Source organism: Pundamilia nyererei, unplaced genomic scaffold (assembly GCF_000239375.1).
Source record: "Pundamilia nyererei isolate P.nyererei 1_Seehausen unplaced genomic scaffold, PunNye1.0 scaffold00234, whole genome shotgun sequence".
In the NCBI taxonomy this organism is placed as follows: domain Eukaryota; kingdom Metazoa; phylum Chordata; class Actinopteri; order Cichliformes; family Cichlidae; genus Pundamilia; species Pundamilia nyererei.
The window spans coordinates 722,102-747,415 of NW_005187635.1; the positions used below are offsets into that span (position 1 = coordinate 722,102).

General features: G+C 40.0%; 1 protein-coding gene across 1 annotated transcript in view; it reads right to left on the reverse strand.

Annotated features, from left to right (window-relative positions):
• tnrc6c2 (trinucleotide repeat containing adaptor 6C2) overlaps nt 1-25,314 on the reverse strand; it is a 47,982-nt gene that overhangs the window by 15,786 nt on the left and 6,882 nt on the right. The window contains exons 2-4 of the mRNA XM_005748976.2: nt 21,122-21,222; nt 20,176-20,197; nt 8,814-9,215 (exon numbers count right to left, since the gene is read on the reverse strand). Of these exons, the coding sequence (XP_005749033.1) occupies nt 8,814-9,215; nt 20,176-20,197; nt 21,122-21,184 (487 nt within the window). The 5' untranslated portion in view covers nt 21,185-21,222. The remainder of the gene's footprint in view (nt 1-8,813; nt 9,216-20,175; nt 20,198-21,121; nt 21,223-25,314) is intronic.

A 25,314-nucleotide genomic window follows, 5' to 3' on the forward strand; every position in this document is an offset into this window, starting at 1 on the left:
GGAGGAGGGGAGAAAGAAAAGAAATTCATAAGTTTAGAGTAAGGAGAATCATGTAATGCAAGTTCACAACCAGGCTACAGTTAGCTTCCTGAACCAATTTTATCTTCTTGGTTAGTTAACGCTAGCTATCAGACTTGGCAGGATGAGATGGTCAGGCTTGCATGTTTCAGGATTTAAAACATAATCAGAATGCACAGCCAAGCGTGCTTCTTGTCATATCAGCTTCAGGATATCCATATATCCTTGCTCTGGTGCAGTCAGCCAAACAGAAACACTGAGATGGAGCCTTTGCTTTCTTTTTACATCGTTCTTTCCTTCTCTTTTTCTCCCCAGTTTTTACTTAACTTCCATTTCTTAAACAGAGGTTACTGATTTACTCCCTTTTCACTCTCTAAAGTCATTTATTTATTATTATCCCATCTCTCACCTATGTCCTATTATACTCATGTCTCCCTCCTCCATTTTTCCCCCCACCACTTTCTTCACCCTGTCCCTCTCTCCCTTCTGCACTCCTCCAACACCCGGCAGCGAGAGACCCATCCGTCTCCATCGTGGCTTCACTGGCTGGGACTGTGAAGGGAAGCCCAAGTGGAACGCCGTTCATTTATTGGAATGAAACCAGGACAGAGTCTCATCCATCACTCCTTACGCTTTACTGGGCCTACTCCTCCTTCAACTGCACTGCAATAAGAAACCACATAACAGTTCCTCCAAGCTTGTGTGAATAAGTGTGTGTCTATTTGCTTCTCACTACCTGCATATACATAATACTGCACATGCGATTCTGTATATCTAGGAATTATCTGTATGACAAAACTGAAAATGAGGGATTGTCCATAGATTTTGTCCTTCTACTTATGATCTATGATCTACAAATCCCTCACCAAGCTACCAAATCGCAGCTTTTTACAACTCTGATCAAGATGGAATCACGCACAAGCAGATTCGTTAGGCACAAAAGCAGCCACCATCAAATGGTGAACTAATAATAGACTGGGTTGATGCTGCAAAGGGGTAATCAATCTGTGGGAGGCAGCTAATCAATAATCTTATTAATGTTAGTGGGTGAGAGCAGAGAGGCTATTGATCCAGCATCCAAACACTCTAACCAATAGGGTAGCTTCAGGCAAATGGCAGAAAAGCTAATGAGAAGTAGGAGCTACGAATATCACCATTGCGCAGACCAACTAACCTTATTAATAATTGATAATAATAAACATTTGTACATGAAAACTAGACATCGGAGTTTGTTTTTTCTAAAGTCCACACTAAATGTAATGTGTTTCTAAAGTAAAACTGTATAGCTTAAGATAGAACCTTAAGACAGGAAAGAAGATCCTATCAAATTGTTGCCATCCTAACAAGACGTTACACAGCACAAGATATAGAAGGAAAAGTCCATTTATTTGAGGTGTGAAGACAAAGACACATATTCTGGCAGATGTATGACTTTTAGATACTTTGAACGTGCCACAGAGGCTGTGAATTACATTTTCACTTATCTCCACTTCCCAGGCAGCCTTATCGTTCAGGGTCATCAGACTGATGACACACACATGCACACCAACATTAATCTACAGTCAGTTTGCAATCAGCTGAAAACAGAAATAACTAATGAAACATCACAACAAAAGTAATCCCCATATTTGCTGTAAGTGTACTTTTCTTTTTACGTTCATTTAAAAGATGCTGGAAAAAAAGCCATGTGTGCCTATCATCAGAAAGTTTTTAAATTACACTTGCCATGGATTTTCTGACTTCTGACAACAGCTTGGTATTAGGGGTGGGCGGTGTGAACGGTATACGGTAGAAATGATAGAAATTTGGCCAACGGTAGCGCATGTTGATGGTGTCATCAAGCTGCACCTATTTTGGTCGACAGCATTGCAGTGGCTGCAAACAACATCATCTGCAAATTATGCTGGGCGACAGTAATAGCAGAGACAAAGCACTTTTGGAATATAGGGGAAAGCCAAAAACTGCGCTTCCGTAACATTGATTCATTGCTGAATGAATCAATGTTATCAATCAATTCATGCTGAATTCCCTAACAACTGCTCTATTCCCATGTTGTTGCAGTATATTAATGACTAACCTCGTATTGTGGATGGATTATCTCAGTTGTTCTCCTGACTGAAGTTTGGTCCGTTTACAGCATCCTGCCATGCAATTGCATTGGTCCCTAACCACCAGAAACCCTCACGTTAACTTTTATTGAGTGAAAAAAAAGTTAGCGGCCATCCTTCAACTTCACTGTGCTAATGTTATGCTAATGTAGCTGTTATGCTAACATAGCTGTTTTGCTAGCGATCACGTAGCACATCATTATATACCAGCTAGCCCAACTCCAGTAACCCTACAAACATCACTGCTGTTTAGTTTTCTGTCTTCATTAATGTTGGAATTAGTAGCAGAGCAGTACGTTTTAATTTTTTTCAGAAATCTCTCAGTCAGAACATGCTATATCATATTTAGGTAACTAGCGAAACTAGCGAGCTAACTGCCGCTAACTTCCTGCTAACTTCTAACTCCGTTAAATGTAATAAATTCGATTTTCATGGATGCCGAGATGTTAAACTTAATTGTTACACTTGGTAAAGCAGAAACGCTGATCATTTTATTAAAGATGAAATAATTTAGACAGTTTTAACTCTCAGTGATGCCGTAGTGATCGTGTGACTTTGGGACCTGAACCAGACGGAGTTTAGGAACCAGATTACTCCGCAAGGCTCCTGACTACGGCAGCCATAATGCTCCGACAATCCATCAAGCTGTGCGCTTTCATAGCTTACCAAAGTCGTACTAAAACATTTTTGACAGATTTTTGAGTGGCGTGAACCACATAAAATCAGTTTGAGGTCAGTAAGCACAACCAGAATTCGTACATAAGGCACACTGTCGATTTTTGAGAAAATTAAAGGATTTTAAATGTCCCTATAGTGTGTAAAATACTTAATACAGAAGAAAGGAATATATCGCGATATATATCATATTACCGCACATGCTTCAAATTATACAGTGATATGGATTTTAGGCCATATCGCCCAGCCCTACTTGATATAAGAAAAAAGTTTGGGGTCAAAACTCAGAAACTGGTAGTGAGAGCTACACCAGCTTATAAAAACATAACATTAATAATAATAACAACTTTATTTGTATAGGACTTTTCAAAACCCAGAGCTACTGAGCAGAACTGAGTTTAGCTTACTGATGCAGCCCTCCACAACATACTCAGTTTCTCTTCTGGCCCCTTAGGAAAGTTTATTGTGCACTCCTAGTTTAAACTGATCTAGACTGCAAAAGTAATTGGCCTTATATTAAATTGTTCAAAACAACTTTTTACTACTAGTCAGTAGGAAAACAAATCCTGATCAGAAAAGCCCACTGATTTACTGTTTTCTCTTTGTCCAACTGTACGTGGTTGATTTCCAAGCAAATAGGAGCACTACTTTATCACTCTGTGGACCCTATCAGAGAAGCTCAGGGGAGGGCAGTCAAAGTAAAACTATTTTGTTCAGTCAGTTCCTTACCACCCAGCATATCTTCCTCCTTCATTCGCACAATTTGAAAATAAAAGATTACTTGACTAATGTAAACTCTGCAAAGCAGTCCTCCTTTATCACACTCAACACCTTTGTCACAGAGGAAATGTACAAAGCTAATTTTGAACAAGCCCCCCCAAACCACACACATAAAAAAATATGAAAGAAAAGGTGACTCTCATGCACATGATAAAAGAAAGGAGGTCAGAGAGTGAGAGAATGGAAAAATACCTGAGGAGAAGTATAGCAGCCTTAGTCTTAAGAGTGCTTACACAGATCCACGCAAGAATAAGAAACAGCAGACATCATCTTAGTACATCTGCAACAGGTTAGTCGGTGAAGCAAAAAAAAAAAAAAAAAAATCCTTTTGCAGAGGCAGCACATGTGGACATCTACCTCAACAAAACCGGACCATTATTAGCTCCACAAAAGGAGTGTTTACAACAGGATTACAGGGTTGCATTACACTGTAAAGGTTTTAATGTTGGTGCATCTTTGCCAACATGTACGAGTGGACTAATGCAAAACAGCCTTCCTTTCTTTTCACCTTAATGTGCCTCCATTGTTCCCCTTTCAACTCCCTTTCCAAGCATTCCAGAAAAAGGTACTGCTGATTCTTGGCAAATCATTGATTTGCGGGAAGGGCATGAAAGCAAGCTGAATATGAAAAACAAAGGCAAGGGGAGAATTATTTCCATCTACCATTTGCAATCATATGTCAGTAATGTGTTGCTTTCATTCTGGTTGCAATTAGGAGGGCAGCCTATGATTATGCCTTGTGAATGAAAAGGGTCAAAAACGGAAAGGAAAAAAAAGTAGCATCTCTGTAGCTCTTCACGTTTCAAACGGACAGAAAGACAGCCTTTTTGTATGCGTGTATGTGGAGTCTAGCTTATTCTCACCTGCACTGAACTACAGAAATGGTGGACATCAGTTTAATAATAAAAACATCCTAATGTAGGTACACCGACAGTGCTTACTACAAAACACGGACAAGCAGCATCAACACTGCAGTGGAGCTGTGTGATACCAGCCGGAGTTGAAGCACAAATAAGCAAGAGGTGAATTCCTGCTAATGACACTAGCTGCCATCATGGAAATGGGCAATAAGCCAAGAATTAAATGCCTTTCTTCCCCATTTGAATGAAATAAAGGGCTGGGTGACAGAAAGAAAGAAGAAGAGTGCGGTAGAGAGAGATGGAAGACAGTCTGTGGGGGTGGGGAGAGGTCGGCACATACAGTGGTGAGGGAAAAGAAAGGGAGACAGCGAAAGAGAAAGCATGAACAGAATGAGAATAACTGTAGCGACAAAGTGATTCTTTTAGCTTGAGTGTGAGCAACAGAGGCAGCTCGGCTTCTCGGTTAAAATTATGGGATGACATAAACCCAGAATCAAAGGAGGAGGGAACCTTTACTAGTCTTTTGTCACCATACTGACCCTCTCCATCTCTCTTTGAGGAGAACTTTACGCCCACTCACATAGAGGACGGCATGCACATGTTTTTCCGGAAGCATAGAGAAAAAGAAAAACAGAGGGGACGGTCTCCGTGGGGTTTAAAAAGCTCATCATTCATGTCTGTTTACCTCTGCTGAGAGAAGAGAGAAAATAGAAGAGCGAGACCATAGTGACTTCTCTGGTTTCCCTGAGAGAGGCTGCATTAATGAAGCCACTAGGGGGTTCTCTCACTTGTGTGTGCCTATGTGTGTGTCACAGCTTGAGCATATGGACCAATCTATACCTCCGTGGCTTCTTTGGGGCCAAGTGATCTTTTCATTTGATTTAAAAAAAAAAACGTAGAAATAACTGAGATTTATTTTTTTGATGATGTCAGAAGAGGTAAACAACATTTTTATAAGATTATATCTAAAGAATGTAAAAATGCGCAAGTGTTCTAAACGTGTTTTGTTTTTTAAATAAAGCAACACCAAACAGTTTACTTAAGATGTATTCAAAATCTAAGCTAATTTACCTAAAAATCAAAGGAAGCATTATGAAAGGGCCAAGTGTTTTAAACCGCACCCAGCAGAGTGCCTTCTGGCTACGCGTGCTGTCTGGGTGACCGGCAAACAGCTGTTGGGCTACAGTTCCCACAGTCTTAAGAGACCCCATTCCAGCACCTGCTACTGGGGAGTCTGTCTGGCTGCTGGATGCTCCGGACTACTTAAATGGTCCCCAGTCAGCTGGAGAGATGGGAATGGTGGGTGTGACAGGGGGATGGAAATGGGACAGGGGGTCTCTGTCTGGTGGGACAATTGAATGGGTTGAGAAAAGACGTTGTGTGGGAGGGTGGTGTGTCAAGAGCAGACTGCATTTTAGACACTGGGGATGGGGTGCTTGGATAGCCTGTTGGAATCTCAAGCGTTACAGATTTACACAGAATTCATATAGATTCTACAATAATTAAATTTGACTTTCCAAGCCAAATGTGGAGTGATCAAAAATGTGTCAAAGAAATAAATTTAACATCTTTACAGTGTACTTCTACTAACTAAAACTACAGTGTGAGTACACTCCTCTTTAAAGTGTGAGGCAGATTGCAAGGGAGACGCATATCTGAGGGGACACAACTAGGTCAGACTAGAGTACTCTCTCTGCTGCACATTCATTATATCTATATACATGTGTTAGTGTTTGCATGTGTGCAACTACAAAAGTGAACCATCACATCACTGCCACCCTTAGGGCCTCAGTAACCTCACCAGAGGTCAGAAACACTGTCCTCGAAAACAAAATAGAAACACTGTCCTCAGAACAAAGTTCATCTGTAACTTGCAAAATGAAATGAAACTTTACCTCTATATTTGCAGACATTGTCTTTGAGATATAAGCATTTTGACTTAAAAAAAAAAAAAGAAGATGTATTTATGATCAGGAAAAACTTCATTAAATCTATCACAGTCCAGTATTAACTTGTAAATCCAGCAAACATACATTTGCTGGGTTTACATTTTTAGGTGAGAAGTTTTTCAGATTTTCTGCAGCAAAAGTCATGTTTGAAATGAAAGAAGCCACAGACTTAAATAATTGCTCTGCATTGTAGACTTAACTTCAGTGTCCAATCCCTAAGTTATGTATCGCAGACGCACTGCAACAACTGGTTACTGGCTTCAGGCTATTGGCTGTGCAGACAGGAAAGAACATGTTGTGGACTGGATGCCCTCAGGACAAGGACATGAGTGGAAAAGGAGGTGAAAACCCAGCCAATGGCTACTTCTGTCACAGGCTGTTGTACAGAGAGACTCCAAGGGAAACCAGAGGTAGGTAAAGGCCAATTAGGACAACAAGTGCTGGACTAGGACAATAATACAGCATTACAACGTAACACACTCAGCCAGGGCATCCTAACGTGTCCAGAGCTCAAAGAAGAAACATATGCTTTCAAATCTGAAGGTTCTGACTTAATGTTTCTCTTAAGAGAGTTACGCCTGCAGCTAAATTTTTTCTTGGCCCACAGCCAAAGAAACACTGCAGTAAATAGCTGTGCATAGAGAAAAAAACATTATTACCAATGTAATAAAAAAGAAATTTGTGCCAACAGATTGAATCTGTTGAATTTTTGCCACCAATTTAATATATTTACTGAATTTAAAAAAATACAGTGATGCAGTTGCCTTGAATTTACTTCCTGTGAATTTTCTGAAAATTCTTTAGACAATATTAAAATGAATCCATTTTATATAGACTCTGTGTTTTTATATGATGTCATAATATTAGAATTATTTTTTGATCTTCTTATTTTCTTTTTTTTTTTTAATTAATTAGCTCTATTATTATATTTTTAAAAACAATACATTAAAAAATAAGTTAAAAAAAACGAATAACACTATTTGTGAAACAACATCAAATGGCTACATAGTGAAAAATAACATCCAAACATAGTAAATTGACTAAATAGACTGAAAAGCACAATTTCTGGCACTGGGTGGCTGCATAGGCTTAAAGCCTTTGTTTGATGCTGTGACTGGTGGCACAGACTTGACTACAACAACAACAGCAGCAGCAGCAGCAGAGCATAGAAAGACCAGCTGACTGTAATGCTGAGGACTGTAGCCTCCTGGCTAGCTAACCATACACCGCAGCAGCTGCAGATTTGTTTACTGAGTAATCCGTGTTCGCACAGCAAATTTAGAGACAATAATGAAAAGCAGCACAGAGCAGCATGATCAAAAGCTAGAGTGGAAAAAAAAGAGACAGGAGAAGAAGCTCAACAAAGATGCAAGCAGATGCTCGTGCTAGATCCTGCTCAAACAATGTGTGGTGTTCTACAGAGGTAGCCTCACATCTGTGTCTTCAAAGCTACGGCTTGTTACGTTGGAGGATGAGAAGTACCCTCACTTTTGCATCTGTGTACATTAAACAGATGGTTAAGATTCCTTTAATAAATAGAAGAAAAATAAAAAGTGACTGTATGAAAAATGCTCATGTCCAAAACCAGAGAAATATAGTTGTAATATTGATATAAATGGCCATGATTTAAGAACACATGACTTGCTTACAAATACACACAAAACACTGTATAATGAGCCCCTCAAGGCAGGTTCAACATTAGTGAACTTCAGGGCCAACAAAGAGTTCGTTAAAAGCCTACCGCTGGTGATTTTAAAAACAGTGCACAAGGCTAAAACCACTTAACCAAGTTCTTCAAACACTAAAATATCCGAGATGGCCTTTGATTACAAAAAAAAAAAAAAAAAAGACATAATTGTCACTGTTATAAGTATCATTATTCACACTAATACACGTAGAAAACACAGACATGCTTTGAAAACATGCATCCAAGTACCAGAACCTCATTACTTCAGAATAGCCACAAAGGGAAATGGGGAAAAAAGCAGCAATCAACTAAAAAAGTCCGAGGCCCGTTTTAATATGGTCAGTCTACCCACAAAATTTCAGGTGGCGAGTCTTGTCATTACATTTGCTGACAGAGAAAGTGCAATTATAATCACTGTTTTTACTGTATTGCCAGTACTGCTTTTCTTATGCATCTCTAAGAAGAAAAAAGGATGCAAAGTTTGAAATGAAGTTACATCTACAAATGCAAACATCTCTCTCTCATAATCCATCCCAAGATGGATAATGGTTCCTGAATGCTTTAGGAGGGTTTTTGTATATCATTTATATGTATTGTATTATTTAAACTCACTAAAATGCACATCTAACAAGGACAAAAGTCACAACATCACCCTAAAGCAACCACTAAAAAATATATATATATTTATATGAGAAAGCCATTTGGCCGCAATGTTTTTTACTGGACTGACACAAACCTTGGTGGTGTTTGCTCGCAGTGGACGTGGTAGAGTTTGTGGTAGTGCTGCTGGTACTCGTAGAAGAAGAGTAAGATGCTGAGGGTGAAGAGGAGGAAGAGGAGCAAGAGGAGGAGAGAGTGAGAGTGCTGAGGGCTCCTGCTGGCAGTGGCTGGCCTCTCTTCAGTAGCTGCTTGTGCTCCTGCTGACGGAAGCGCGGGGGCACCTCTCTGGGTGGGTAGCGAGCACTGGCAGAGGACAACTGGCACTGTTGCTGAGGGGGAGTCTGAGTCAGGAGCTGGCTACTGCAGGAGGCGCGCTTGCCATTGCCAGAAGAAGAGGAGGAGGAGGAGAGGGGCAGCGTGGGGCTGGCGGGGTGGTGGGATGGGCCGGGACTGGGCTTAGTGGGAGCAGGCTCTGGCACTGGACAGATACAATACATGGGCACACAAGCATTCACACACAGAAAGACAGATGCAGGTAGCAAGGTATTAATGTCGGGGTTAAGTCACTATTAATACTACACAGAGCAGAAGATATTTATTTGTCTGGGCAGCACCAACACTGAAAAAGGCTGAAAATATAGAGCTATTCTTTTTTTATAAGAGAGCTGTCAACCTTTTTAACAGAGCCATATGTATAGCCCACAGCATGCCAGCACATTAAACTTGTCATCTTATCAAATTATATCTTAGCATATTTAATGGTCTTAACTACAATTAATGACACTTGAAGTCTGATGAAAAAAGCTTTAAAGACAGTTTACTAAAAATAGATGTTCATGCAGTTTCTGTAAATTCAGTGTATTTCATTTTATTTATGGTACTATCCAGGTAGTGAGCAATCTAACCTTTTCTCTGCACTTCTCCTGTGAACTATCACCTGAAGTTAACTGCCTCATGTAGCCTGTTGTTGAGCATATGTTACTGACCCAGATGCAATCTATGAAAAGGTCAGATTTTTTTCTGCTGAAAGAACACCAACACACAAACACGACGAGATACCTCCTTTTCTCCTAATTAAACTCGCCTCTCTAGCTCTTCCTTTCCCAGCACAGACACGCACACTTACACACGTTTCCCTTCCCTGCTGGTTTGGCCTCAGTCTGAACCTTTCCCTGTGGTTACACTGACCAGCCAGCCATCTAATCGAGTGTTAGCCTGAAAGGTGTTATTATTAGTAGGACTTGGATAGTCAGCAACCAAACAGATTGGCTTTGCTAAAGTTTTCTCTACAGGGTGCTGTAAGATTACACACTTCTTTATCGTCATGGGAACTGAGCAGCTTGTGGGTGTGAGTCTGTGGCTGTAGCATGTATAAGTACTCTACCTCACAATTTCCTGCTGCACAGAAATATTTGCTTTCATACTGACATCAATAGCTTGTAACTCAATAGCTGCTGTGAATTACAGTTTTTTGGTCCAAGGGAAAATACATGATGAATAGTTGATGATGTTATTTTCTATAGTCCCTGGATAGACACAACCATTCTACACAACAGCTGAGACTGCCTTGACTCAAGGGAGTGGGAGAGGGACAGAAAGACAGTTCTTGTATTTGTAGAGGTAGGATGGCCAGTTTGTTCGAATGAAAAATAAATGGAATAGAAATTAATTAGTCCAAGCTGCAAATATCCTATTATCTGTATTTACTTACATTCTCTTTCTTTATTACTTAGTTAATTAAATTAGTTATGAATTTCTTATTCTTATCATTACTGGCTGCAAATGCCTATCTACTTAAAAATAATTGAGTGATCTCATCTTCTTATATTGCGACCAAGCTAAGAAAAACTTTACAATAATATTTGCATCCAAACATTTTCTTTTAACTATCCGGTGTACCTCCAAAATTTAGAATTTAACAGGAGGAAATAAAACAAAAAGAAAATTGCTCATTAGTTACATTAGGCCAGAGCTGTGGCCGCAACTCATTATCTGAGATCTATACTTGGCAACTAATGTTATATTTTTATATTCGTCAAAGAACAAACCCATGTGATTGATTTACTAACGGACAACACCCTGGCATGTCCCTTTAAAACTAAAAAATGTGCTGTGTCCTTCCCTACCTTTGCATTCTCTCTAGTCAGGGCACTGCTGGGGAATTCCCCAATATCACTCAGCTCTTTGCCCAAAGAGGGTCTCGTCCCTTGGTTGGACAGACTCTAGTAGTTGTTCTGCTACTGAGATTTGCTGTGAACTAGAAGGCCAGTGCTCCAACCAAAGCTCACTTTGGTGGCAGAGCAGAATAAGGCTTACCAGTTTGCAGGTGCAGTCTAACAAGGTGAAAATGGAGGTCATCCACAGAGGCGACTGCTTTTATTACTCAGTTACATGTCACTTAGCAAATAATATATTTGCAGAGAACCACTTAAGACCTACATTTTCAATATTTAAACATTATAAATTTAAATACACAAATAAACCTATAATAAAATATAATGCAATACGCTCACCTTATTGGGTGTGTTGACAATCATGTTTTTGCATTGGTAATTAATAAACATTTTCTATAGTGATAAAAAGATTCAAGATCCTGTTTGCCAAAATACTACACGTGTAAATTGGTTGAATATGTTCAACTTCAATTTAAAATTAAATTAGATTCAATTTCAAATTTTACTCTGAGAGTCTGAGAGGGAAGAGCTCCAGTGGGGTGAGATGGTACTATAAGGTCACTCAGATAAGATGGGGTCAAACTGCCCACTGAGATCACCAAACACTGGAAGGTTATTGCACTCTGACCATAGTTGCTTGCAGCTATATTTAGGGGTTCAGTCTCTCTGGTATGAGAGTCTAAACTACTCCTACAGCAGGCCTATACTGCAGTGGTAGTAATTAACCACACAGTGACATGCACACACCAGCCAACATTACCGCATAGGAGGTTAAAATAAATCAGAGTGCAGAGGTATTCGCTGTGGCTGCCAAAAGCTTGTCCAAAAGCACAGCTGAAAACAGAGGCCCTCTCAGGGTGCCTACCTGCTGAAACACACTAACAGCAGGGGAATTTGCATTGATCTGTATCAGAAAGAAATACAAATTACAACCACTCACTAATATATGTTTTTTCCTGTAGAGAGTATTTTAAGTATTTGTATTATTTTTATTTGAAATCAAAACATAATGATCTTTAAAAAAATAAATTAAAAAAACATCCACTTCCCATACACAAAGAGTGTTATTCCACAGGCATACAAACGCACATTTAAGGTAAGAATTTTATATTTTGCATAGTATTTGACACATACAGGCAAAAAGACACTTTCATAGTTGTTTTCATCCAATTCAATTGAGTTTTTAGAAAGAGAGAAAGAGGGAGCCTGTGAGAGAGACAGGGATAAGAAGAACCTTCCCCCTTCCAGCAGTATGTGGTTGGCTGTTGGCTTGGAACTGCAGCTGGTGACGCACATCTGATTTAATTCAGCGCTGCCCGCCTGACATTGTCTCAGCCAATCGTACACCGGTATGGTGAATACACGCCGCCCTGCCCCCTTCCCTTTCTGTTCTACCCACTGTTTCCACCCGTTTCTCCCCTCATCTTCCCACCAGCAGGTTACTTCGTAGCCCCAGTGCTCACTCACTCTCTTGCCATTCCTTTTTTCCATGCCTCCTTGTCTTTCACTGCTCACTATGTTATTCTCCCTCAGGGCCTTTATCCATCTTGATCCCTCATCTCTAGCCTTTCTGTCTCTTTTCACCCATGCCTTGTTTCTGTCTTTTTTCCTTGCCATGTTCTTGTTTCCACTTCCTTATCCTTCCACTCCGAATCTCAACCTTTCATTCAACCTGCCTTTATACCTTCTTTCTTCTCTCTTTGGTCTTTTTCAAACTCCAGCCCAAAGTTTCTACTATACATCTTTTGCTTCCAGTTCTCCACATTTCTGTTACAAAAAGGAAAATCTTTTTTTTTTGTCTGATTAGCAACACACACACACACACAACACACACACAACACAATCTGTTTGTTGTGGTAGTAACAAGGGTACTTTAAGACAATAAATGTCTTTCACACATATACAATAACTATTAAACTTTTTTTTTTTTTTTTGTAAATCATGCTGTCAAAACTTCCTTGCAGGGAAGCTTAAAAAACATCTCTTCTATAACACTTCCAAACTGGATAATGTGTAACCACCCTCAGTGTAATCTGTATTTAATAAGTACATCAGAATTGAGAATGAGAATTAATGCTCTCCTGAGAGGGAAGTAATGTGCGTGTGTGTGTGTGTGTGTGTGTGTGTAGACAGACAAAAATGAGACGGCAGAAATGGCTGTCTGAGTGCGTAAGAGGTGAGAAAAATAGTACAGACACTGTTCCCCTCTACCCTGCACAAACATAAATACATTTAATGAGACACGTCTTTTATTTTGCTCAGAGAGATTCCTAATCCATGATGGATGGTTAAGTGCTTTTGAAGAGGTGTGTGGGGGGGGGGGTTTACAGAAAAAGAGAGCCAAGGAGAAAAAAATAAAATAAGAGGTGTGTGTGTGTGGAAGGTGGAGGGGGTCCCTTGGATAAGTGTATAAGTATAAAAGGTTAAAAGAGGAAAGTGAAGCATATGCTGGTTCACTGGGAATGGCAATGAAATTTACTGAATAAATTCATAATACATTTTAATTCAGCTTTGCATAAACAGGAATTCACTGTTTATTAAGCTCTTCTAAAAGGTCCAGTATCTTTTCTTAGAGATTCTAACTCAGATTAAAAAAAACAAAAGCAAAAGAAAACATTTTATAAATATTCACTCACAAGCAGGATTTAAAAGAATCTGAAGACATATTTACTGGGCATTTAAAATCAAACTACAACTTTTTGACAATATCTCAATAAGAAACTAATTTTTAAAACTGCAAGGAAAGACAAATGGACTATTGGAAATAACTGTTTTACTAGCAATTGTAAATACAAAACTATCTGAAACTTCAACTAGTGCTGTGAAAACCAAATTTAGGCTTTTATGATGTGGTGGTCTGGCCCTTAGTGCCTCTAACTGAACCTGAAAATGAGAGCCAATTAAGTAAGCATCTGTATCAAGTGCCCTGCAAATTCCATTAAACCCTCCAGCTCAAGGACTCTCTGCAACCTCGCACCAAAGTTTTAATTAAAGCCATTCTTTTCACTAAATGGTTAATTACACAATCAAAAGGATCAGTGGCTTAAGAATAGTCTGCAAAAAAAACATTAAAAAAAACAACAAAAAACTTCAGTAGCAAACTGAAGTATATAACAAAAATCACATATAGAACTGAAAATCCACGAATGAAGCACAAAAAGAGGGTATCTGCTATTATAAAGAACTGATTTGCTCCTTGAGCTTAGTGCCAGGCAGTGCAGGTTCACACATCTCTTCTATTGTCTGCTGAGCCACTTTATTATGCAGCCATGTTTATAGAGGGGGGAGGGACAGACGCAACGCACAGGCTTCTATGCCCTACACGGTGCCAAATTTCTCAATGTAACAACATCCATGAAGCAGAAAAGATAAAGAAAACCCCTGGAAGGTTACAAAGTGCATTACACACAATAACTTTTTACAAACTGTGTTCGACTGTGTGTGCTGCAGTGTTTCCTCTTTGCATATGTAAACAAGGCAAAGAAAGAAAGCATGTCTATACCCTAGCAAAAGTAGTGGAACACAGACTAAATTTGCAGGCAATATGTAAGCAGAGGCACTAACACCACAATCACCACATCAGAGTCAAGTCCCTCCCCAGAAATCTGATCAGGACTCCTTTCATTACACTGCTCTGTACATTTCATCTACAATTCTCACAATTGGCACAATATTCTTGTTTACCTGGAGACGCCATTTGCTGTAATTTGTTACTTTCTATAGCAAGTGTAATAAATGTCTAAATATAATCAACAAGCATTGTGAGTATAAAGCAGACGGCAATGTTCTGCAAAGAGACGTTGGTTCTACAAAGAAATGAGGTTTGGCTGTTTCGATGAGATGACTCCTCACTTACAGGCAAATGCATGTGCGTGTGTCCGATTTTGCACTCAAATGGTCAAGTGGGTGTGTCTATAGAGAGCCCCATCTGTCTGTATAAGAAAAGAAAAAAAAAAACCCACAGAGAGAGAGAGAAAATTCTCACCCCTCACCCATCCTATAAAAGGACCACTACTATAGAGACTGACAGTTGCCTAATGCACCTCTATGTGCCTGTTGTGACCCCTTCTCCCACCACGCCTCTTCTACACTCTCTCCATAATTAGTGCCGCCATATTCTGGCTGTGCCAGGTTCATCTCAGCCGTGTCTCACCTGCTTGTTAGTATTATGACAGAGTGGCCTCAAGAACCCCTTTTTGCTTTTTAACCCTAATACCAGCCAACTTCAAACGAGGTAAAAAGCCTTAACGAGATCGCACTACACCTCTCTCCGAGGTCAGTGCCTGAGTGCAACGATCGGCTGTGAATCCCTCTGGCTCTGATAGCTCCATAGTGTGATTCAAGGTTTGTAAACTTTTAAAGGCTGATACATAAATGAGGAACAAAGTCTGCCCCAGTTATAATGTTAGTGTTATTAGAGTCAAGGGAGCTCAATTTGAGTATCAGTTTAGCAATCTGAGCAGAACTCATTGGGGGTCTACAAAAGAATGTTTTCATACATAGGTATTTTATGACTACAGGTCCCAGACATTATTGCCTTACATTTTATACAAAAGACCACTTACATGGGTGAAAAACAAGTCAATCCCCATAGACGTCTATGCCCAACTATCTAAACAATCAAGTACAGAACCCTTAATTATTAATTCTGCATACATGGGAGGCACCCATAAAGTCTTTGGATGAAGTATTGGCTGCTGAAGGTCAGTTTTAAGTCCGACTTAAAACTGGGCTTCCCAAACCTTTGGGTCACGGTGATTATGGACATCATTGAACTTGAACTGTAAGTCAGCTACAAGTATAAATTGCCATATGGACAAGATCACCTTTTTGGGGGAGCAAGCTGCCATATGAGGGGGAGACCAGACAGTTTTACAACATTAAACAAACAAATTGGCATAGACCTCACGCTTCAAAAACAGGCTTAAGTGCCATTCATATCCTTCTCGCTACATCCTATTAATCTGCCTGGTATTTGACATAAAGCAGCTCTCCGGTGGGGGAGAACAAGGTGATGGGGGAGGTATGTGAGGCTCTCTTGTCAGCAGCTTGTGAGTGATCATACAACATGAATACGGAGGGAGGAGAGCATTGTTTAAGTCTGAGCGTCCCCCTTGTTTTCCTTTATCGCTTCCCTTGGTCCATTCCTACATCCCTCACTTTCCCCTAACACTTGACATTCATGTGGGGTGAGCACACAGGGGGTAAAGGAAAAACAATTATGCTTGGCAGTCATAAATCCACAGGACGTAATTCACAAGCTATTCACTATTAATTCATTCAGTGTTTAGAAATGTGTTTAACAGCGGAAAAAAAGCAGCCCAAATGTTAAAGTAAATTAGCCTCTAATTAGATTGCAATTCATGAAATTCCATTTGAGCTGTGTTGACGCAATTAATAGCATGTGAAATTGCGAATGAATCCAATGCGGTATTAAAAGGACACACTTGTGTTTATGTGTGTGTGTTGCCACTTTGAAAACATAATGCTGTTACCACCATGGTGACACCGTGTAAATATGTTTCTCCTCGGATGCGGTCGCTGGGACACGTAGAGGGTAATGAAACAGGCGGAAGTAACAGCATGGTCAAAGAGGAGAGTGAGGAACGAGGTACTGACAGACAGCACATTAAATTTCCAACCTTTCATCAGGGAAAAGCACACAAGCAGGAGAAACAGAGACTGCAGATTTTCTGATTATCGGAGAGTAGGAATGTAAGAGACACAGCGTGGTGTTACTTGTGGCTTTTTGTTTCTAAATGTAGTTTTCTAATTTTTTTTTGTTTTGTATTTTTGAGTTCCGTTTGTCTAACTTCCTGTTTGGGCCATGTTTTCTTACAAATTCAATCATATTTGTATGTCCGCACATGTGTTTGTGCATGCTAAGAGCAATCTTGGCAAGGACATTATTATCTTGGCAGTTTTGCAGTTAAACAATGTAAGCTTCCTTCACTGAAAACATATTGAAAGGCTCCAAGTCGCTGCAATGAGCACGTTTTGATGGCTGTGGGTATCAAACTCACTACGTACCCTGTGTCTCTGTGTATGTGCACATGCTTTTGTCAAGGTTAGTAGATATGTGTAGCAATCAAATCGACTGATTGTGATTGCAGCAGGAGCAAAGATTGTGATGAAGGTGCGTTTGTGCTGGGGGTGAATAATCAGCGTCTCCGAGGTACTGGGGGACCAAGAGGGGGGAGGATGGAAAGGCTCTGTATAGGCAGAGGTCCAGCCTGTATGTGCGTGTGTGTGTGTGTGTGTGTAGGAGGGAGTGGGGGTGGGTTGGGGCAATGGGACACTGCCTCCTGGAACCTTGCATTCTGTGAAGCTCCATGCCTAATAGGGGGCAGAGAAGTTAATTCCAGTGCGCCGAAGCTTTATCTCATTTTCATACATATGAACGCGCCAGGCCGAGATCGATTACCGCAAACAAATTGAAATGCCTGGGACCAGGGAGGCCTGCAGAGAGGAAAGCAGCAAAAGGCAGAGAGGGTGGGGAGTGGTAGTGTGTATGTGACTATGAATTTCTGAAAGTGTATAAGGAAGACAGAATGCACTGATATGGATGGAAAGACACAAATCACTACCGCATACCGATTTCCCCGGTCTTGCGTGCACACACGCGAGCAGACACACACACACTTACACCTCTATTATTTAGTGTCATGCATGAAAACCCATCTCATTCTAGTCGATGCCACGTTCCTTTTAAAAGCTATTGCAGATGGGAGGTTATAAGCAAACTCACAGAAGTCCTGATTTCTCGATTAGTCTTCTTTCACCTACTTTCTTTATCTGTCTGTTTGCATGACTACCCACTACATAAACGCAATCAGTTTCTCATCCCATGTCCTTTTCCCTCTCTATCTCTCATTAAACACACCATAAAATAAATCTCCATGTCATTAGTCCTCTGCTATATTAGTGTCGTCATTGACTCTTGACGGTCATTTTTGGCACTTGTCTGCTGCTCGCTGCTTCATTACTTCCCTTCCTCTTTTCCTTTCTTCATTTTTGCTTTTATGTGGAACCAAAACAGCTCGTTACACTTCCTATTTCTTCTCTCTCGCTCCCTTTTTTCCCTTCGTAACTGTGCCCTAATCCATGGGTTTCTCTCCTAAAAAGAGTTTCCCCCCCCCTTCCCTTCTTGGCATTTCAATTGCTGCATCACACATCCAACATACACAGTTCATACAGCGCAGCAAGAAAATATGAAGACTGTGCTATGCTTTTCATTATTTAGACATTTATTTGGCACACTGGCTTTCAAATCTAACAATGGAAACATCAGTGTAGCAGGATGTGCTTTATATATAGTGCCTACATTTTAAAGCAAGTTAGTAAAAAGGGCTCCTGAACTGAGCAGCACCGGTGGCTATAGCACATTTCTGCTCATGTATATAATGCATCTAATTACTTTCAGTGCACTAAATTGGAGGGTTTGGTTTTTAAAAAAATAAAAATAAAAATAGCAACAGCTGCAGATTTGCAGGGCCAAAACACATTACTGGTCAAAAGGTATTGCCTCATATTTAAATACAAGATCTCTGAAGACAATTGGAAGATGCACAAAGAAACAATGCAGGCTTTCACAACACAAAACAGCATGTGACACGTATTGTTGGCCACATCCTGTGGTTAGGTGGACGGCTACAGCCTAACAACATAATCTTTTCCATGCTCCTTGTCTAATGCATTATGCGGATCATTGGTAAAGTTTGAGAAAACAAATAAACGTGCAGCAGTCCTGCTTGCCTTTAATGCGTCATCAGTGACCAAAACATACATTTTCTGTTGTAAATGCCAGCATACATGTGTGAAAGTAACGTATATTAGTACAAACTGTTTCTGAAAAAGATCTCAGTGAATATGTCCTGTGGACAAAAAAGAAAACCCACTATAAAATGTGCCTCTTCACTCCTGATGTTCTTTGTTAATATTTGTGACAAGCCCCCATCTGAGTACTATGCAAGCAGAAGTCATACAAATGTTGAATTGAATTGTAGCCCTAGAGGAGTCAGATATTTTAATCTCTCACTGAAGCAGAAGAACAGTGGCATTAAATGCTTATTGAAATTGGATGCATTCAGCTTTGTAGGCAGCTTTGAAACTTGGTTAATAGGTCAAACTCACAGACAGTGCAGTGAAACACAGGGAGGGTAATTAAATAGGCAGGTCAGAGTCCAAGGCAAGCTGTGGTGACCTTTGTTAAAGCCTCACAGTTTCACCCAGATGGCCAAACTGCTGCTCAAACTGGCAAAGTGCAGGTGCTAAGAGACACACTAAGAAAAAAACCCCAGACAGGATGAAATCTTCTGCCATCTTCAATCCAACACTACCATGCATTAACAGAAACCTTTAGTTTAGGTATTTAGCATTAACAGCATTTTTTTAAGTGTCAACACAGGAATAACCTCACTGTGTTGCTAAGTGACAACAAAGCGGGAGGGTGTGCTTGATAATTATCCTCGTCCATGATGTATGAAAATTCAGGTTTGAAAGCAGATCGCAAATTACGGAGGCAATGGAGCATTTTAGATGTTCTTAACTAACAATTGTTCATTCCTTTTAATGCAGACAGCTGGGACACAACGCTTCCATATTTCATTTTATACCGGTATGCATGTGGATGTAAGCTACTGCATTAAAGTAGAACTCTATTTAGAAATCTATTTATAAAACAAAAGCATGCAAATCTATTGGCTGTACAGATCGTTATACATGTCTTACTCAAACAATCCAAATTACAAACTTGTTACAGGAACAAGAACGCTGAGAAACTATTTTAACATCTTAAGATATTGCAGAGGGAATATGAGGACACTGTTCCTTTAGTTTTGCATTTCAGCTGAACACCATTTGCTTCTTTTATCCCACTCATCCTCTCCCTTCTTTCTATAGCCCATCCCCCCCATCGCTTTACCTACAGCACACTCAGTGAGCTGTCTGGGTCCCCTCACGCCTCACTGCCTGGTGCTCCTGGCATACTGAGCGTCACTCTGCATTAAAACGCCCCTGTATTTGCTCTAATGAGCGTCTGCATGTGTGTGTGCCGAGTCAAACAGCACAATTGTGCATGCATGTGCAAAATGTGTGTGTCCATCTGTGTACAAGAATGCTAAATGCTACGTGTGTATAATGCATAAATAATGTGTGTGCCTTTATGTATTAATCAGAGCTGATTAATGTACATCAGCGGCTGGAATGTAGTGTTAGAAAATGAAGTATATGAGAGGGTGTAGTTTGTCTGCTCATGACACTCACCTTTGGGTTTCTGATCAGCAGCCTGCAGAGGAGAAGAAAAACTGATTTAGGAAATGAATAGTTTAAGTATGATGTTCACAAATAAATCAAACGACTAGTGCTACCGAATAAAGTGAGCCTATCGTTTCAAGACATCAGTGAACAGAAGTAGTCATTTGGTCCTTTAATGGAAATTTGCTGCCTACATTTCAACAAATCAACCATTAAGCACTTACAATAAAACCACTCCATGCACAGGGGCAACTTAAGTGAAGGCTAGTATCCTATCTATTTTAATAACAGAAAAGTCTGTGTAATGGATAGCACTGAGGTTTCTCACGTGACGTCATGCGCACACTGTGCGAGACATATCGGACATGATACAATCACTGTTTGTTAGGTTGCTGGATGTTTGGGCTGTTGCTTGGTGAAATCAGTCATAACTAAGATGGTACTTTGGTTGCTCACAGATGGCCACGGTTGCCTAGAGTTTTTCATGTCCATCTGCAAATATTTGCCAGCTAGAAGTGGAAGTACTTTATATACCAGAAATGGAGAGGGTTCATCCTCACAGTAAAAGCTGTAATTCGGTGTTGCAGCCAACATGTTTCAAAGTGTGCAACTTTTATTGTGAGGGCAAACTGTCCATTTCCATTGTGCATCACACTTTTACGGTTTCAGCACAGCTCAGAGAGTAGCTGGTCAGGCTACAAGGCTGCCACTTCCACTCAAAACAAGACTGCAGCAATATGCTAGCAACCACAAGGAGGTTTTTACCAAGAGGTTGGGGAATACACATTTCCCTAGTGACAGGGGGTCACTGACTGGTCCAAAGGCCTGTCTGACTTGCCGGTTATTAACTTGACCATCACAATGATTGTCACATGTCCAAAAATGGTGGACAAGTCAGCATCACTTGATTAGCACTCACATGTCTGCAAAGCCTTAATAAGGGTTTTATATTCACCTTTTTCTGAGCAATTTCCTTCTTGGTCTTTTCTTCTTGTTTTTTCTTTTTCTTTTCTTCCATCAAATGGTTCTCTTTCTTCTGTTGCTAGCTTCTCTCAGCTGTTCAACAAGAAGGGGAAAGAATGATGAGTAAAAAAGAAAAAAAGAAGAGCACAATTAAGGAATACTTCTACACATTATAACTGGTATGATCTGCATTGCAGACTTTGGACATCAAGAGTTATTCAGAAACATCTTGGCCCCACACTGTAAATTGTTTGTTTTGTTCATTTTTAAACTTTAAATGAACTTAAATGGTAATGCAATATTACTGTTACTTTTTTTTTAATTTCAGGGGATTTCAAGCATGTTCAAAAGCACACATTAACTTGTAGTACCTTCGTTATGAGCCATTTGTAAGTCAGGGCCAAAGTGCACTCAGAGAACGTAAAAAAACCCAAAAACATTTCCATCTACAAGCATCACTGCATACAAAAAAATCAATCCAGGAACTTGTGATAAACACTTTCCCTCATGATCAGAAACTAAAATGTAGAAGGTGAAAGAGGAGGACTACTCGAGTACAAAAAGGAAAGGGACAGAGGGGGAGATGAAGTGAGTGTGAACAAGAAGAACAAAGGTTAGCATAAAAAGGTTGGCTTAAAAACAACAAACGAGTCAAGGGGAAAAAAGAGGAAAGGATTTAAAAGAGCAAAAGGAATAAAACATGAAGGCCAACAGACAAAATAAAGCACGAGTTCTTCTAACGAAGATCTCCTTTTAGTGGGAGTGTGGTTCCAAACTAGCTAGATAGCTAGCCTAAGGGCTCAGGGGAAACTAAGTACTTCATTTCAGTCTCCATTTGCTTTGGCTCAGCTTTAGTGACAGCTCCTGGAAACTATTAAAGGCATGAGCTAGAACACAGGCAGTGACTGTGTGCATGCTTTTAGGCTTCACCAAGTGCAATGGACATCAATGCATGTGTCATATTCAGTGAAGGGAATAAAGCATTTTTTCACATACATACATAAGACTGACATTATATCTGGTTTAGTGAAACAATTAGCACAATAATAATCAATATGATGAAAAATCATTAGTTAAAATCCCAATGTTGATAAATGTGTGTTATCGACCACAACTGAACAAAACACTAAATATAAAAAGTGCCTACACAAGCATGGATATGAATCAAAGTCTGAATATATGAATGAATCATAACTCTCCTAACAGAAGACTAATGGAAGGCCTGTCTCCCACTGTGTTGCCCACTGGCAGTGGGAGGGAGCTGTCAATCACAAAGACAGGAGAGGCTTCAATGAGACAGTCTGATGGTGCAGTAATGTCTCTATGGCAGCAACGGAAGAGGAATCATATAAAGGGGTTTGGGCAAACATACAGATCTTGCATTACTGCTCCTCCAACTGTTTTTTTTTTTTTCAGAATCAGAATCAGATTACTTTATTGATCCCTGGGGGAAATTATTTTAGCTTCCTTGTTCCTTTTCCTGCTTCATTGTTCTTCCTTTCTCCCTTACATTCACGCATACACTCAACACAATCCCATTTTTCATTGTGCTATCTCAACACCTCACTGAACGCTAGGGCTGTGCGATATGACCAAAATCTCATATCCCGATATAAGAATTCTATTGTCCTGATAACGATATAAATCACAAAAATTTAACATTTTCTGTAAATTCTGTGAATCTCAGGCAGCTTGACTTGCGTGAAGTGTTTCCAGCTGCGCGTCCTTTACCTGGAGTCGACTGTTTTAACTAATGCGTGAAACTATACATTTTTAGACATAAGTTGTAACGGCCGCCGTTTTCTTTGTATTTATTACACGGCGTGCTGCGGGTAAAAGCCTGTTCTAACGTTTGAGTCTAAGGTTTATTTTTTAGCACCTGGCGGCTCTTTTTTACTTCTAATCCGTTAATAATCTGCTCTTTCACGTGATTCAGTTTATTTTGAAAAGTCTCAACAGGATCTTGAGCTTTATTGTGAAAGGTTTATGTGGAACATAAACAAGCGGACACGCGATGGTGTTACCGTCGTTGTTGCTAATGACAACGCATAAAAACAGGCGCTTGTCCGTCAGTAGTGTGGTTATTTACATATAAGAGAAAGAGAGTACTTTAAGAAATTAATATAGCCACTACAGTGACCATCAAAACGATGAAAAAATATTACCGTAAACAGTTTATTTTGCCACACCACGAAACAAACGATAGCATAAAATGAAACGATAGATGTTTTTATATTGTCATCCGATATATATCGTTATATCAAACAGCCCCACTGAACGCTGCCCTCGGGGAATAAATAGGGGTTCCATTATGTGTGGATGTGATTGTGTGATCCAGTGTGCATACAAATAACGGTATGGAATATGTGCACTGTGGATAGGAGTGGGAAAGTTAGAAATTTCAATACTGGGATTTCTACATTTGACACAATACCAATAGATTAATGATATTCTATTCCTTTTTCGTGATGTTGATAATGCTGCATCGATACTGTGAAAAATGACCACTGAAACCACTTCAAATAAATGTGCAACAAAAAAAATTCTATTTTGACAACAGTGTGAAGTGATCTTACTCTTTATTAATTCTCTTCCGTATTTGAGACCATTATTAAGTATAGTATTAAGTCTCTTTCTGGCCACCTAACAAGAAAATAATAGAAAATGCTGCACTGCTATAAACATCTAGAATAGGAATAGGAAAAAAATGAATGAAAAGCTTTGCCGATGGAACAAATTGGAGCGACTGGAGGAAAGAAATGGACAAAGGAGTTTTAGGTGACAGAAACTATTTTTGTTTTCCTTTCATTTGCTAGTGACAGAGTCTCTTCTACTACAGCTCCTCCTGATAGTCTTTATACACAAAAGATTGCACTAGTGTCTGTTTACAAGTATTGCTGTCACTATGAGGGTTGGACAAAAACAGGTCCAAGTATTAAAACAACAAAGTTATTATCCTGATGTCCTATGTGTCACACTCTGTAATATCATTTAGGGTAATGTCCTAACAGCATGTGAATGTGAAATCAGAGAGCGGGCAGTTGACTTTTGAGCTTATGTAGTCATCGTCAAAGTTAGCTTCCATCCTGACCTCTGTTGACCCTACATATTGCATTACCTGCCTCTCTCCCCCTTTCTCAGTACTGCTGACAGCAGCACTTCTTCAGCAGTGATTCTGGGCTGTATCGCTCTCTGCCACACTCCCCAGCATCAGGTTTACCCCCTCTGGCAGTAAGACTCTGCAATTAGGGAAACATTTCCCATTTTGACATTAATGACCTATAAAGCCAGCGTGTGTCACTTAAGGTTCTCTTAAATTAAAGGGACTTGCAACACCACAGCCAATAACCAGCAATCAGCTCATATTCTTGCCCTTAAAAAGGTATGGTTAAATGACATATGGAGATTTGCAGATAAAAAGACAAAAATCAATCCAAAGGTGCATTTAACCAAACAAAAAAATAAAAATTAATGTGTCTCCATGTTGTAACTGCAGAGCTCAATTGTGTATTATAACTATTATAACTGACTATTGACCAAACTGACCACTGGAAACTCATGATTTCATATCCAAGCAGGATCCCCCTTTCTTACTATGCTAAATACAACTGCTTAATATCTCTATATGTGGGGATAAGTTACAGAGGAGGAGACATGACAAGAAACATGCTATTATACAGGAAAGAGGTTAGAAACTCACTACACACACACCAACCATGCATAAAAGCACAGACACACACACGGAACCGGACAGTCTGATGCCTGTCTTCTTCCGCCAGGGATGCAGAAAAGAGGGAGGAGGGATGGAGGAAAGGGAGGGAGCAGGCGGAGGATGAAAGCAGACGCAGAGCAATACCAATTAAGAATGACAGCCGCCAGAGAACTAGACAGGGCACACAGAGAAAGAAAAAATACTGCTGGAAAAGGGCAAAGACCAAAAGAATCCTCACTGGAGAGGAGTTGGAAACAAAACTGAATGAAGCTCTATTGAGGCTGGCAGACCAAGGAGAGACTGGAGGACAGGGGTGGAGTTTGGGGGGGGCTGAAATATTCGCACACCTTGATCACTAGTGTCAAAAGAACCAGACAGCAAAAATAAGGTTGAGGGCAAAAGTAATGATGCAAGGCTGGTAGAAAATGGGAAAAATGGAGGATAACTGTGCTAATGTTATTCTCTGCGTTACA